We start from the raw sequence: 14347 nt of genomic DNA, 5'->3' as shown, positions 1-14347 counted from the left end.
CTCAAACTGATATTGATTTTTTTTAGGCAGGCTTTTCTATTAGGTGGTTAAAATACGTTTTGCTGCCGGCCCCGTCCACAGTAGTACATTGTTTTGGTTCCGTGCGGTAACTCCTGTCTGCTTCTACTGTAGGTAATACACCTACTATGGATAAGTACCTCATATAACCCCACCTCAAAACACCCAATCTATCCCTTTAACTTGTCACCCAGTCTGATCCAGTATGCCCAGTTTATCAGTGAAGTTATGGTCCAATGAGTTTAAATACCTGTGGTAATATCAGAAGTGACGTTTGGAAAGTGGAGAGGGGAAATGTTCCTCCTGCTATACAGTGAATAATGAGAGCCTGTTTAATGATTAAAAGACATGATTTTGTTGAAGCATAGCTGTGGCTGGTGCAGTATGACCTGTCGCAGCAGTTATTACTATACTATATGTTCTCTTCTATGTTATCTTCCAGTATCTTTACAGTAAACCAGAAAACCACCATGTTTCCAGTGTGATTGTTGTGCGCTGCAGCAACTGACTGTGTATACGTTAACTCCACCCTCACTATCGGTTTTCTGTGGTGAGGAGTTTGTTTGTCATGTTACTGAAAACAGATGGATGTACTTACGGCAACTCAGGAATGTTAAACGCAGCAGAACACTCGCTGCTCAGCCTTTTGTTTTCCTCCACTGGTTTATTTAAAAACATACTAGTCCACGTTTTAGCAGCCACCAAATCCCACTGAATTTACATGAACAGGTTGAGAAAAACACTCATACTATTTCCTTCAGAGGCAATGTATGTCATGTTTCTGTCATACTGCTTGATAACTTGATTTCAATCTAGATATTCATACTTCAGTCAGTCTCATACACCCACATACTGTACATGCACACAAACAGAAGCTCTCCACAACACCGGGAAATAATTTAATCCAGAATTATACGACTCTCAAAGCTGCATTTTCCAGAACATGATTGCAAAAGGGTTAATTTGTATCATCTTGCAAATAGTAATTCCCTAGTGGATTTGTGAATGTTCAAAACTGCCAACTGCCCAATAAACCATTGGCTTACAAGCATACCGGGGACGTCATACCAAAGATATGCGCAGCTGACACTTAAATTTACACACCCAAACAAGAGGGTACGTACACAAGAAACAATGTCACAAACCAAAACAGGACACCAGTTTCATTGACTTTAACCAAATTGTCACCCTCCTTATAGCCCTAACCTCCAACACAAAAGAAGCATGTATTTACATTATTGAAAACATATGGATCCCCTAAGTTGAAGTACAGCTCACACATCCCCTTACATGCATTCAAACAAGCACAGACACCCATAAATACAAATCTCCAGAGGGTGGGGCTTCACCCCCACCACATTTAGCCAAAAATGTGAGCGTGAGTGTGTGAGAGGAGCAGAGGGGGCAGGGGGTACAGTCTGAACAGTCAGTGCCACCGAAGCCTCAGAAAAAGGACCTACAGATCTCATGAGCTCAACAAAAAACTGGTTGGTGAGGGGGAATCGAGTGATGACGAAGAGCAGGAAAATGTGATGGTGTGAGAGTTCAGACGGTGCTGGAAAGTTTCATCAGAGGATTTGTGAAGCTGAGGAGGACGGGAGGACGTGCATAAAAGATAACCAACCTCATTGTCTCTGTTCACTCGCATCGTCTGCCACCACGGGAGGTAAGTTCTGCAAAACGGCAACCTGTCCTGGTTAACAAAGCGCTGATAGCTACTTGTGACATGATTGTCAAGGATAATGAGGCAGGATGAAATGAATCTGAACCTAAATAAGATAAGGATAATGATCAATAAGTTATAAAAGCAACAAGTCTGTGTAATCTATGCTACTTTTATCTTGAAAATACAACCTTGAGTACATAATTCAACTTTTATTTTGTTAAATACTTTGTGTATTTATGTGAAAACTACAATACTGCACATAGGATTCTTAGTTTTCCCTGAATTTAGTGACGTTTTTTGAAAGAAAATGTGGTTTATTTTGAATAACACTACGTTAGATAAAGTGGTAATTAAAAACCTTTTATATAAAACATGAATTAACTTGACTGGCTTGACTGCTGGTCTCTGGCAGGACAGATGCCCACTTTGCTAGTTCAGTCTTTTCATGACAGACAAAGTGCTGATCTTTCAGCTATGGCAAAAGGGGGAAAAAATCAAAGCAATTAATGGTGAGCTGGAAATGTTTTAGCCATTACACCGTCCTGCAGAGCATTCCAGTCTGACCCAGTCTGGAGCAGACAGTGGTGGTTTTGGTTGGACTGGGATGTTATAATATATACCAGAGAGGACGCATGGTTAAGCTGTCAGGTTTTATGTCTAGAAGCAGTGATGCTAGAATGGGTCATGTGTCTGAAAGCTACTGAAGCTGATTAAATCCATTGTTGCTGACAGTGTTTTTTTTATGTACTAATGTTTTCCACTGCAGCACATTCAAGGGAAGGGGAACTCTATACAGATAACACAATATGGACATCTGACCCTTTAGTTTTCCGGCAATTGCGTAATCAGATACACATCCCTGACTTAAAAGTGAACTTTGACCTTTCACATTCACAGTAGTAAAGAAAAGGGAAGTGGTGTGAGTGAGGAAAGCAGTGGGAGTTGCCCTACACAATAATCTCATTCAAACAAATGATAAAAAGGTATAGCTAATATTACTAAGGGTTAGGGCTAATACAAGTAAGGAGTGCTGGTAAAGTAGGAGTACTGGTAGGGTGGGAATAAAGAATAAACTATTTTAAAATAGTTTATTCTTAATTAACAAGGAAAACATTATTTTCCCTTTCACAGCAGGGACCCAGCACCCCACCTCTTGAATGAAAGCAGACACGAGTACAACATTTATTGAAAATGGAAACAGCTGTGAAGCACCAGGAAGTATTTTATGACCCTCTAGAGAAAGAGAAGAAAAGAAAAGAAAGAAAGAAAGAAAGTAAATAAATCTGGTACCTCTGTGTTGCTGAGCTCATTCTGGTCTCTTTAGAAAGTTACTTCCTTGGAAAGACTCTCTCTGCACCCTAATACACCTCAGCCACAGAGAAACAACTCATGCTTGCCAACCTTAAATTTAAATGGATTTGTATGGAGAAGCAGGTCATTATGTTGGCACAGCTTTGCTTTCGGAGCCTCCTGCGCCATAACAAACAGCAAGCACAGCCTCAAACATGAGCAGGCAGTCATGTTAAGATGCACCGTAGAAACAACACAGAGATCAATCGGCAGCAAACCAAACACAGGGTCCACATTTAATGAGAATATACTCTGCGGTTTGGGGATTTACTTCTAAAAACATACTGCAGCAAACTTATATGTGAGCTCCAAAAAATGCTGTTGAATGCAAATCCTAAATAAATGGTTTTAATGCCAAAAGGCTGCTAAGCATGATGAGTTACCAGCCAACCCTGTTGGCAATGCTGACGGGTAACGCTCCTAGCCACAGGCAACAAAGTACAACACTGGATCAATTTATGCAAATGTCTCCTTTTTTGGTTTAAACAAGAATGCTGAGGCTGCAACATGTAGGCACTGTTACTAATTAGAGTTGCCTTCAGTATAACTGCCTTATTATGGTGATGATTTAAAATGCAGAGAATCCCCTTTGTGGCTGTTCTTTCAGTGAGAGAAGAAAAAAACAGACCACAGTCTCTTCCTTTGCTGTCCTGGAAACTAACAACTATTGCACATCAAATCTCAGAAAGTAGTGCAGTGAAGTGAAAACAACAAACACAATAAATGTTTAGAGTGGAGCAGTTCATGAGCAAGAGTAGACCCTATGAGGTTGTCAGTCAAATTGGTATCATAAGAAACTAAAAAAAACCTAAGGAATCCATTGGTACCAACCATGTCATACTATCTTAAATAACGCTCCAAACTTGCGCTAAATTTTAGTGAGGAATAACTGGCAAGGCCATTTTCAAAGTGGTCCCTTGACCTCTGACCTCAAGATATGTGAATGAAAATGGGTTCTATGGGTACCCACGAGTCTCCCCTTTACAGACATGCCCACTTTATGATAATCACATGCAGATGGGTCAAGTCATAGTCAAGTCAGCACACTGACACACTGACAGCTGTTGTTGCCTGTTGGGCTTCAGTTTGCCATGTTATGATTTGAGCACATTTTTTATGCTAAATGCAGTACCTGTGAGGGTTTCTGGACAATATTTGTCATTGTTTTGTGTTGTTAATTGATTTCCAATAATACATATATATATACATTTGCATAAAGCAAGAATATTTGCCCACTCCCATGTTGATAAGAGTATTAAATACTTGACAGATTTCCCTTTAAGGTACTTTTTGAACAGATAAAAAATGTGCGATACTTTCTGATTAATCTTTATTAATTCTGGACAATCATGTGATTAATCATGATAAATATTTTAATTGATTTATACACAGCCAACAATTTCAAATTTAAATGGGAATTGCTTTTCAGAGCTGCAAACATTTATGTTTTGTAGTAAATTGCAGTGCTTTATCTCTATTGTCTTGTGTTCCTGGACTTTTCTTGGACTTTACTCCAGTCCTCCAGAGTCACAGAGGACATTGAAAAACATTCACAGGCTGAGTGAAAGTACTCCCAGTGACTAGTTAACTGACTTTGACGAGTAAAATTGGTGAAGTGCCCATTTGAAGGAACAGTGTGTAACATTTTAGGGGATCTATTAGCAGAAATGGAATATAACATTCATAACTATGTTTTCATTAGTGTATAATCACCTGAAACCTGAAATAATCATTGTGTTTATGTGAGCTTAGAAGGAGCCTTTCATATCCACATAGGAAGCGGGTCCTCTTCACGGAGTCCGCCATGTTTCTACAGTAACACAGAACGGACAAACCAAACACTGGCTCAAGAGAGAGCCTTTTCGCTTTTTACATTACCTGAAGACCACAATAGTTCTCCGACATGCTTGTGAAACTGCGGTAATGTGAGCCGCAGAGTGCCAAACCGTGGTACCGCCAGCCTCCATCTGGCTTCTGTTGCTCCTAAAGTAGTGTTATTATGGTAAGGGTGGCCTCTGAGCGAGGCGAATGGCGTTACCACGGTTTTGCACTCGGCGGCTCACGTTACCGCAGTCTTGGAAAGGAAGGAGTGAGCAGAGGAGTACTCAGTTGGTTGCAATCTGCAACCACACCACTAGATGCCACCAAATCCTACCCACTGTACCTTTAAGGACAAAAACAGGGGGATTTAGTATGTAATGACCATGACATGTTTACAAAGCCCTTTGCCACCTGTGTAAATCTGATACAAGATTGATAACCAATCTTCACTGTAACATTTCTTTTGTTCCAGGTTAAATAATGGACCTGCCCCTGAGCCTTCCTGTGCTCTTACTTCTCTGTTCTTTCAACGCTGTTGTTTGGGCATGTCCGGATGGATGCAAATGTCAAGGAACCAAAATCCTCTGCAGTGGCCTCTCAGACTTCCCCACAGCTGTGCTCTCATCTACCACCGCCCTCTACTTCTTCAATTGCAGTATCTACTTCCTGAAACCAGAGGACCTGACTGATTTCTCTAATGCTCTTGGCATCTTTGTGATTAAAGACACTGTTTTGAGGGAAGTGCGTGCCGGCACATTTGATTCCACTCCGAACATAGGAGCCTTGGGGTTTACTAACACCGAGCTGCAAGATCTCCCCGACGCCTTGTTCCAAAATCTTCAAAAGCTTGAGTCTCTGAATCTGAAGAGCAACAAGCTCTTGGTTCTCCGCCCTAACTGGTTTTCCCGGCTGGCAGGGCTGAAAGTCCTTGACCTCAGTAAGAACCTTTTCACTTCTGTACCTGTGGAATCTTTTCACCCTCTTACTGAGCTGCAATACCTTTTGCTTTCTGGAAACAATATCAGTCAACTACCTAGTGAGACATTCAAGGGTCTCTCTAAGCTGAAAACCTTACGGCTTAACAAAAACTTGCTACAGGAACTCCCCCTTGGCAGTTTGGACGACCTTGGAGACCTGGAGGAACTATCCCTACATGACAATCTAATCACTCATCTCCACCATGACCTGTTCTCCAATACTTTGAAACTCCAGAAGCTGTTCCTCTCCAACAACAGGTTCACAACTCTTCCCCAAGGGATCTTCTTAAACCTGCCCCTCCTTTCCCAGATCTCCCTGTATGAAAACCAGTTGGAGAGTCTGGGACCAGGAGTGTTTGGGCCCATGGCCCTGCAAGAGTTGTGGCTGTATGATAACAAGCTGAGCCGCGTAGAGGACGACACGTTCAGGAACCTGACTCAGTTACGTCTCCTGGTGCTCAGTCGCAACCAGATCAGCTCTGTATCCACCAATGCCTTTGGAGGGTTGGAGCAGCTGGGAGAGGTATCACTTCACACCAATCGGCTCACAACCCTGCAAACGGGGACTTTCCAAGGTCTGCCCAGTCTGGTCAACATTTCCTTGGAGCACAACGACATCAGCTCCCTTCCTTTGGGTTTTCTCCAGGGCCTGAGCAACCTGGGACAGATAGACCTGCGAAATAACTCCCTTCCCAACCTGCCACAGGAGAGTCTAGATGCCCTCACTGTAGCAAAGGAAGTCCTCTTGCAGCAGAACCCCTGGAGGTGTGACAAGGATATTCTGCCACTTAGAGACTGGCTGACACAGCACCCATCCAAGGTCAACCAAACTCTTGTGGTGTGTGAAACACCTTTCAGTCTGAACGGTGAGGTGATTGCTCTGCTGGCAGACGAGAACTTCCTGCCTCTCAGCACTACAAAGGAGCCTCCTGTGTTGACCTCAACGGAGAAGAGGAGGAAACCTCCCACTCCTCCAACGAGACGAAGCACTTCCTCGCCTGCTGTCAAGACCACCCCCCCAACTGCAGAGCATGAGGAGGTCACCAGTGGTGGCCAAGGGGAGAAGGGAACAGTTTCTAATGATACTTCGATCACCCTCATCATCATCGCAGTAGTGGCCACTGTCATCATCAGCACTGTCATCATCAGCTGTGTGTGCTGGAGGAGGAACAAGAAAGGCAGGGGAAATATAGGCCGCAGAAATAAGAACTCTGTGCTGTAGATCAGACCACACAATATTAGCATCCCAAGAACTTTTAAAGCCAAGGGAAAATGCTCAGTTATTACTGTGGTTTACTCGGAAAATGTGAAGCCCAGAGTTGATTTTGGTGCCTCAAAGGCAACAGAAAGAACCGCTTCAGCTCTATTCAGATGTACCAGCTAGAACAAAGTTAAATTTTTAATGATCAAATTTACCAGCCAGTATTCCTCTTCATGTTTGCTGTAAAAAGAGAACAGACATTGTATGTACTAACGGTAAAAACACCCACATTGCCATCTTGTGGGCAAACTGGACACTTTGTTGAATGTAAGCTAAGATGCACTGAACTGTGTACTTCTTATAGTAGAATTAAGACTGCATTCAGTATTTTGTTTTCCATTTTTCAGTATTAGTAATTGCAGTTTGACAATGGCTTTTTGTGCTAACAACAATACATTTAGGAGACAGCTTTAAGTTTTTTGCAAAATGGCTATCCATGAAAAATCATAACGTGTTATTTTGACTCCACTGTAACACAATTCATCCCATGGTTTCCACACTTACGATGCAACATGCTACTACATGTATATTTTGAATAAATGCACTACTTTTAGTGGGAGCAATCTTACTTTGTGGTAATCATTTACCGAACTAAGTGGTACTAGATGGAAGTTTCGCCTCCCTGAATCTGATAGCAAGTTATCTGTTATCTACACATTATTCAGGAGTGTATGGGAGGATAAAACTCCAATTAAAGGCTTCTGAAAATTAGCTTACCCAGTAATTAAGGTTAAAAAGGACCTATAATGCTTATTTTCAGGTGCATACTTGTATTTTGGGTTTCTACTAGAACATGTTTAAATGCTTTATTGTTCACAAAAGACTTTGCTTTTGTCATACCAGCTGTGCTGCAGCACCTCTTTTCACTCTGTCTGAAACACTCTGTTTGAGCTCCTGCAGCACCCTCCCGAAAAGCCCCGTCTGCTCTGATTGGGCAGCTGGCCCACTGTCGTGATTGGTCAACCAAACCAAACTCTTCGGACTCCGCTCCAGCTCCGCTCCAACCAGCTTTTTTTGAGTGTGTGCCAAACTAGCCCCTATGCAGGTATTATGCGTTACTTGGTGACATCACCACGTTACAGAAGAAAAGGCGGGACTTCAAGCAAGGCGTTTCAGGCAGATTAGGATCAGTGTTTCTGTGGGGGAGAGTAACTCCCTTTGGCCTGGACTTTGGGCTTTGTATCTTTCCAGACCTTTTACATGCACAAAAAAATATATAAAACGCTAAAGGAAAGGGAACATGCAGTAAAAGTACTTTTTTTTTGTAATGGAGTGATAATGAAGCGATGGTGTACATTTACCACTGGTAATAACTACAGCCAACCTATCTAGCTTATGTCTACTTTCCTCTCCATTAAACCAATTATATAGAAAAGACTGCCATCTAATGGAAGGAAGTCAGAATAATGTTTGAAATTATTTAGATAAAATCCAAATACTCCACCCTCTGCTTTGCCTGCAAATATAGATGCCAGACAAAACAAATAAGTCACAAATGCTGTAAAGTATGTATGTCTTATTATTGCCTGACAATAACAATGTTCTGGGAAGGAATTTAAAACAAAACATAATCATCAAACTGGAGTTAAAGGCATGTGAAACGGAGGTTTCTGCTTTTCCTGATGTGGGAACAGAAGCATATGTTCAAAATGACTAAATGTTTATAATCCACGAAGTATGGTAATGTTTAAAGCATATGCATGAGTGATGAATATTCAAGCTTTTATCTGCTGATAACGCTACTGAATAACATACTTTACATAGCACATTAGATAGTAGGTACTGCAGTCTTGGATTCAGTAGTGAAAACTTAATTATCCTTCAAATTTAAAATTACTATTCAATTCTTTTGTATGCAGTGATGTCAGAAGATGCTGTTTTTTTGAACTCTACTTTAATCTAGAATATTCTGAAAATTGAAAACAAAGAGTTTGTGGATGTTGTTGAAATGTCAGTGATAGAAATAAGAAATTTCAGTAACTGAAATATTAAAAACCTTCCGCCCTTGCTCTTATCTCAAGCTGCAGAAGTGTGTTACACCACACCTCACATAAGATGCAAAACACTCGAGGTCTGCTGGCCAACATCGATACAGAGTCCAACTAATGAGACTGAGCTTGTTTGTGGCTCTTCACTGCTGTAACAACCTGTTTCATCCTGGGACAAGAAATAATAAGGTAGGTTTTGGCATTTGTCTGTAACAGCACATAGATTTAATGATAACTTGACATAGCAAAGCTTTTTATGATGTTATTATTGTTACTTGACCACTCATATACTATCACAAGAAAGAGAATAAATTACATTAAATGGATAGTTTGGTGGTACTTATCCATAGTCAGTGTATTGCCTACAGTAAATGGTGGTCGGCGCACCCCCCAGCCAGAAGTACCGGTACCGGAGTAAAGCAATGTACTGCTGTGGACGAAAGAAAGGCTCACCTAAAAAAACAATATCAGTTTAAGTGTACGCTATATTTAGAATATCTTCTGATGGGGAGCTGAACTGAAAGAGATACGTATGTATCTCTACTGTTTTTGTCAACAGAGTCTGCTGGCTTTGAAGAGAGCAAAGTTAATTTCCCTTTCAGTTCAGTTGCTCTTTGGAAAGGGCTATCTGATGGCAAGATAAAGTGGTGAAAATATTCTAAATATGACGTACACTTAAATGGTTATCGATTTTTTTAGGTGGGCCTTTCTTTTAGGTGGCTAAAATACATTTGGCTGCCGGCCCCATCCACAGCAGTACGTTGCTTGCTACTGAAGGCAATACACTGGCTATGGATAAGTTCCTCATACAACCCCACTTCAAAACACCCAAGCTATCCCTTTAAACTACTTTCTAAACCGTATACAAGGTCTAAGTTGAATCTATTCAATTTTATAAGTTGTACGTTATCACATTTTTCGTTTCTTTTGTTATAGTGAATAAGCATGTCAAGAGGAAAAGTCATTGTTTTTTTTCTATCTTTGCTGTTTGAGTCTTCATTGACTCAAAACAAACCATGTACAACGGAGACAGACTGCCCCAAAGAAAACCAGGATGTCTTCAGTTCATCTACGACAGAAATCCCACGCCTCCTGAGACCAGGTGTGACACAGGTTTTCTTTGTGGATAGCCAGATTCAAACAATCCCCAGAGCAGCCTTTGTTGAAAACCCACAGCTTGAAAAGGTGGAGTTCATGAACACCAACACGACATCTATTGAGCCGGGAGCTTTTGAAGGTTTGGTAGACCTCAAGTTTATTGAGATCTCCACCACTCCATTGACGTCCATCCCAGTGGGAGTCTTCAAAAACCTCAGCAAGCTGGAGACGATTACACTAAAGGCAAACAAGCTCCGTAGTTTGGAGAAAGGCTTGTTTGACGGCCTTGATAAAGTAAAAGAGCTCCTGTTAAATATGAACGAGATCGAATCGATTGAAGACGGGATCTTTGATGGTCTCGAGAACCTTTTAATGCTCCATTTAGGTAAAAACAATCTCGCCGCTGTATCTGCCGACTGGTTCTCACATCTAAAGAAACTGCAGACACTGCGGCTTTACGACAATCAGCTGACCACCATTCCTGATGAGATTTTTCAGAATTTAACAAACTTGAAAGAAATTAGCTTGCAGGGAAACAAAATAGCAGAATTGTCACCTAATCTATTTCCACATAAAGACAAACTAACGAGGCTGTTTTTGGATAGTAATCTTCTGACTAGTTTACCTCAAGGATTCTTTGTTGGCTTCCCTCAGCTTAAAACGCTGACCCTACAGAAGAATCAACTGACTAGTCTACCACCTGTGCTTTTTGGAGAAATGCCTAAATTGACAGACTTAAGCCTCAGTCAAAACAATCTCAGCACTCTTCCTAAAGGAATATTCAGCCCTCTGAAGAAAATCAAGAAGTTAGATCTGTCTAAAAATCACTTTGTCACCTTGTATGCTGAGTACTTTGACGGCCCTGAGAAGCTCACAGATCTGAATCTACAAAACAACGAGATAAAGTCGCTGGACGCAGATGTGTTTGAAAAGTTACAATCACTGATGACACTCAGGCTGGCTCACAACGACCTCCAGATGCTTCCTGGGGATATTTTTGAGCCTTTAACAAAACTGAAAAAGCTTTACCTCGATCACAATCCTTGGCGCTGTGACTGTAATCTGATAGATCTTCACATCTGGATGAAGTCAAACTCTGACAAGATTCAGGCTCCTGCTGTCTGTGAGTATCCAGAAGATTTAAAAGGACAGGAAATCAAATCACTAATAGAGGAGCAATTTATTTGCCCCACCCTTCCCCCCACAACACTCCCAACAACAACACCATCAACCACTTTGACAACTACAACCAGCACACCACTAGCCACAACACCCACAACCACGACAACAACTGCACCCACCACCACTATAACAACTGCACCCACCACCACTCCAACAACTGCACCCACCACCACTCCAACAACAACTGCACCCACCACCACTATAACAACAACTGCACCCACCACCATTATAACAACTGCACCCACCACCACTCCAACAACAACTGCACCCACCACCACTCCAACAACTGCACCCACCACCACTCCAACAACTGCACCCACCACCACTCCAACAACAACTGCACCCACCACCACTCCAACAACAACTGCACCCACGACCACTATAACAACAACTGCACCCACCACCACTCCAACAACAACTGCACCCACCACCACTCCAACAACAACTGCACCCACCACCACTATAACAACAACTGCACCCACAACCACTCTAACGACAACCGCACCCACAACCACAACAACAACCACACCCACCACAACTCTAACAACAACTGCACCCACGACCACCACCTCAACAACTACGCCCACAACAACTATGACCACAACTACACCTTCAACAACTACGCCCACAACCACCACCCTCACGACTACCCAACCGACCACCACCAAAACAACGACGCCTCCTCCACAAACCACTGCAGTGATCTTCACCTGCCCCACGGAGCCGGTCACTCAGGAGCCATCGCCTTCCTTCATGCATCAGTACAGAAACAAAGTTCAGGGGTGCAAATCTCAGATGATGATCTACACCGCACTGCTGCTGGTGGAGATCACCTGCACAGTGGTGCTGGCTAAGTTCACCCTGTCTATTTACCGCCTGCTGCAACACAGGGAGAGGACGAGCCAGACGGTCAAACTCACCCACTTCTCCTATAGGAGAGAGGTCATACTCAGGCCTCTACAAGAGGTAGAGGCAGAGACTGAGGTACTTTAAAGAACAACAACACTTTAGACAAAGCTCACTTGTTTGATGGTAAATGAGCACATTAGCAGCCATATGACCTATATGATCCTTAGGTAAGATGCTGAACGCTGTATTTGCTTATATAAAGGCTAAAATGTAATATTAGCAAAAAAAATTGTCAAATTAGGGCTGTCAATGGATTAAAATATTTCATCGAAATTAATCGCATGATTGTCCACAGTTAATCACATTTAATCGCAAATTAATCACACATTTGTTCAAAATGAACCTTAAAGGGATATTTGTCAAGTATTTAATACTCTTGTAAACATAGGAGTGGACAAATATGCTTGATTTATGCAAATGTATGTACATATTTATTATTGTAAATCAATTAACAACACAAAACAATGACAAATATTGTCCAGAAACCCTCACAGGTACTGCATTTAGCATAAAGAAAATATGTTCCAATCATAACATGGCAAACTCAAGCCCAACAGACAACAACAGCTGTCAGTGTGTCAGTGTGCTGACTTGACTATGACTTGCCCCAAACTGCATGTGATTATCATAAAGTGGGCATGTCTGTAAAGAGGAGACTCGTGGGTACCCAGATAACTCATTTTCATTCACATATCTTGAGGTCAGAGGTCAAGGGACCCCTTTGATATTGGCCATGCAAGTTTTTCGCCAAAATTGAGTGTAGATTTGGAGCGTTATTTAGCCTTCTTTTGGACAAGCTAGTATGACATGGTTGGTACCAATGGATTCCTTAGGTTTTCTCGTTTTATATGATGTCATGATCTTTCCTCTAGCTTTAAAACTGCTACAACCTCCAAAAGATCGATATCACAAGTTGCGTTAAAGCGTTAAAGAAATTAGTGGCGTTAAAACAAATTTGCGTTAACACGTTATTATTGCATTAACTTTGACAGCCCTTAGTCAAATATCAATAAAAGTAATGTTTTATATTCTTAATATTTTCATGTTGCTGATGTAGCAGGCTGTACATATTATGTGGAAATGCCTCATCTGGATTTTCTTTTTTGCTATAAAAGATTTATGAAAAATAAATGTAAATTTTTGTAAGCATAATAATGTGTTATATGACAATGATTAAAAAACGTCTTCCTGTAAATCTGTTTGACTTGTTATGATTAAAATCAGGCAATTTGGCCGCAACAAACACCCTCTTACAGCAGAGGGAGACAGAGATCCACGAGACTTCAAATTCTGTCTCATTCACAGAAACGAGAGGAGTTTAGGAAACTTTATCTAACACAATCTAGAATTGATGAACACGTGTCTGCAACTTATATGACATACTAGTAGATTGAATAAAATGTACGGGCTTGTTTCTTCTGCTCAAGTTATGTATTACAGCTTTATTTTTTCATCATCAGTGGTACTCTATCTTCTTATATTATGATGAAATTACTGCACTCTTTCCAAAAGGTCAAAATGGAGCTTTATAGCTAAACAAGGACCATTTATGAAGTGGCAGGGTGGAGGGGTCTGGAACTTGTGTTTGGTAGAGTTGTCTGCCTGATAACTAAAGGTTAAATACATTAATTAGGCCTTAGCACAAAGACAGTAGCACAGGAAGAGAACAGTAGGCCAGATTCATTAACCCAGTGTGTGAACATATGTGTGAGTTAGTGCATGCTTGTGAGAGATAATAACAGATTCAAAAACTAAAATGAGTAGAAACTGTTTGCCTGCTGTATGCCCTTAAAATATGGTATAGCAGAATAATGACTATGACACTGAACAGTAACTATGAGGTTAAGTTTCAACTTTCATTTTAGGGTTTTTACATACAATGTACATTGTAACAGTGCGGTCCTTTTTATATAATCTAAAAGGTACCTAAAAGGTAAAAGGGGCTATGAGTCCTGACACTGTCGACATCTTATACCTGCCTTAAAGGAACAGTGTGTAACATTTCAGGGAATCTATCTAGACAACTAAGAATCGTTGTGTTTTCGTTAGCTTAGAATGAGCTCTTCATATCTACATA

The 14347-nt window shown here is 41.2% G+C and overlaps 1 protein-coding gene across 1 annotated transcript; it reads left to right on the top strand.

Moving 5' to 3' along the window:
• Positions 1–1390: 1390 nt before the first annotated feature.
• On the top strand, positions 1391–14094 carry lrrc15 (leucine rich repeat containing 15). The gene is made up of 3 exons (XM_074636690.1): positions 1391–1684; positions 5328–7051; positions 10021–14094. The coding sequence occupies exons 2-3, from the start codon at positions 5336–5338 to the stop codon at positions 12352–12354; spliced, it is 4050 nt and encodes a 1349-aa protein (XP_074492791.1). The 5' UTR covers positions 1391–1684; positions 5328–5335; the 3' UTR covers positions 12355–14094.
• Positions 14095–14347: the final 253 nt, after the last annotated feature.

This window comes from Sebastes fasciatus, chromosome 5 (genome assembly GCF_043250625.1).
Source record: "Sebastes fasciatus isolate fSebFas1 chromosome 5, fSebFas1.pri, whole genome shotgun sequence".
Taxonomy (NCBI): domain Eukaryota; kingdom Metazoa; phylum Chordata; class Actinopteri; order Perciformes; family Sebastidae; genus Sebastes; species Sebastes fasciatus.
Note: the sequence above shows the minus strand (reverse complement) of the source record. Positions and strands in the feature narration are given on the sequence as shown.

Coding starts and splice junctions, on each gene's coding strand:
- lrrc15 (XM_074636690.1), top strand. CDS start 5,336: ATGGACCTGCCCCTGAGCCTTCCTGTGCTCTTACTTCTCTGTTCTTTC. Junction 7,052..10,020: donor GAAATAAGAACTCTGTGCTG/TAGATCAGACCA, acceptor TTGTTATAGTGA/ATAAGCATGTCAAGAGGAAA.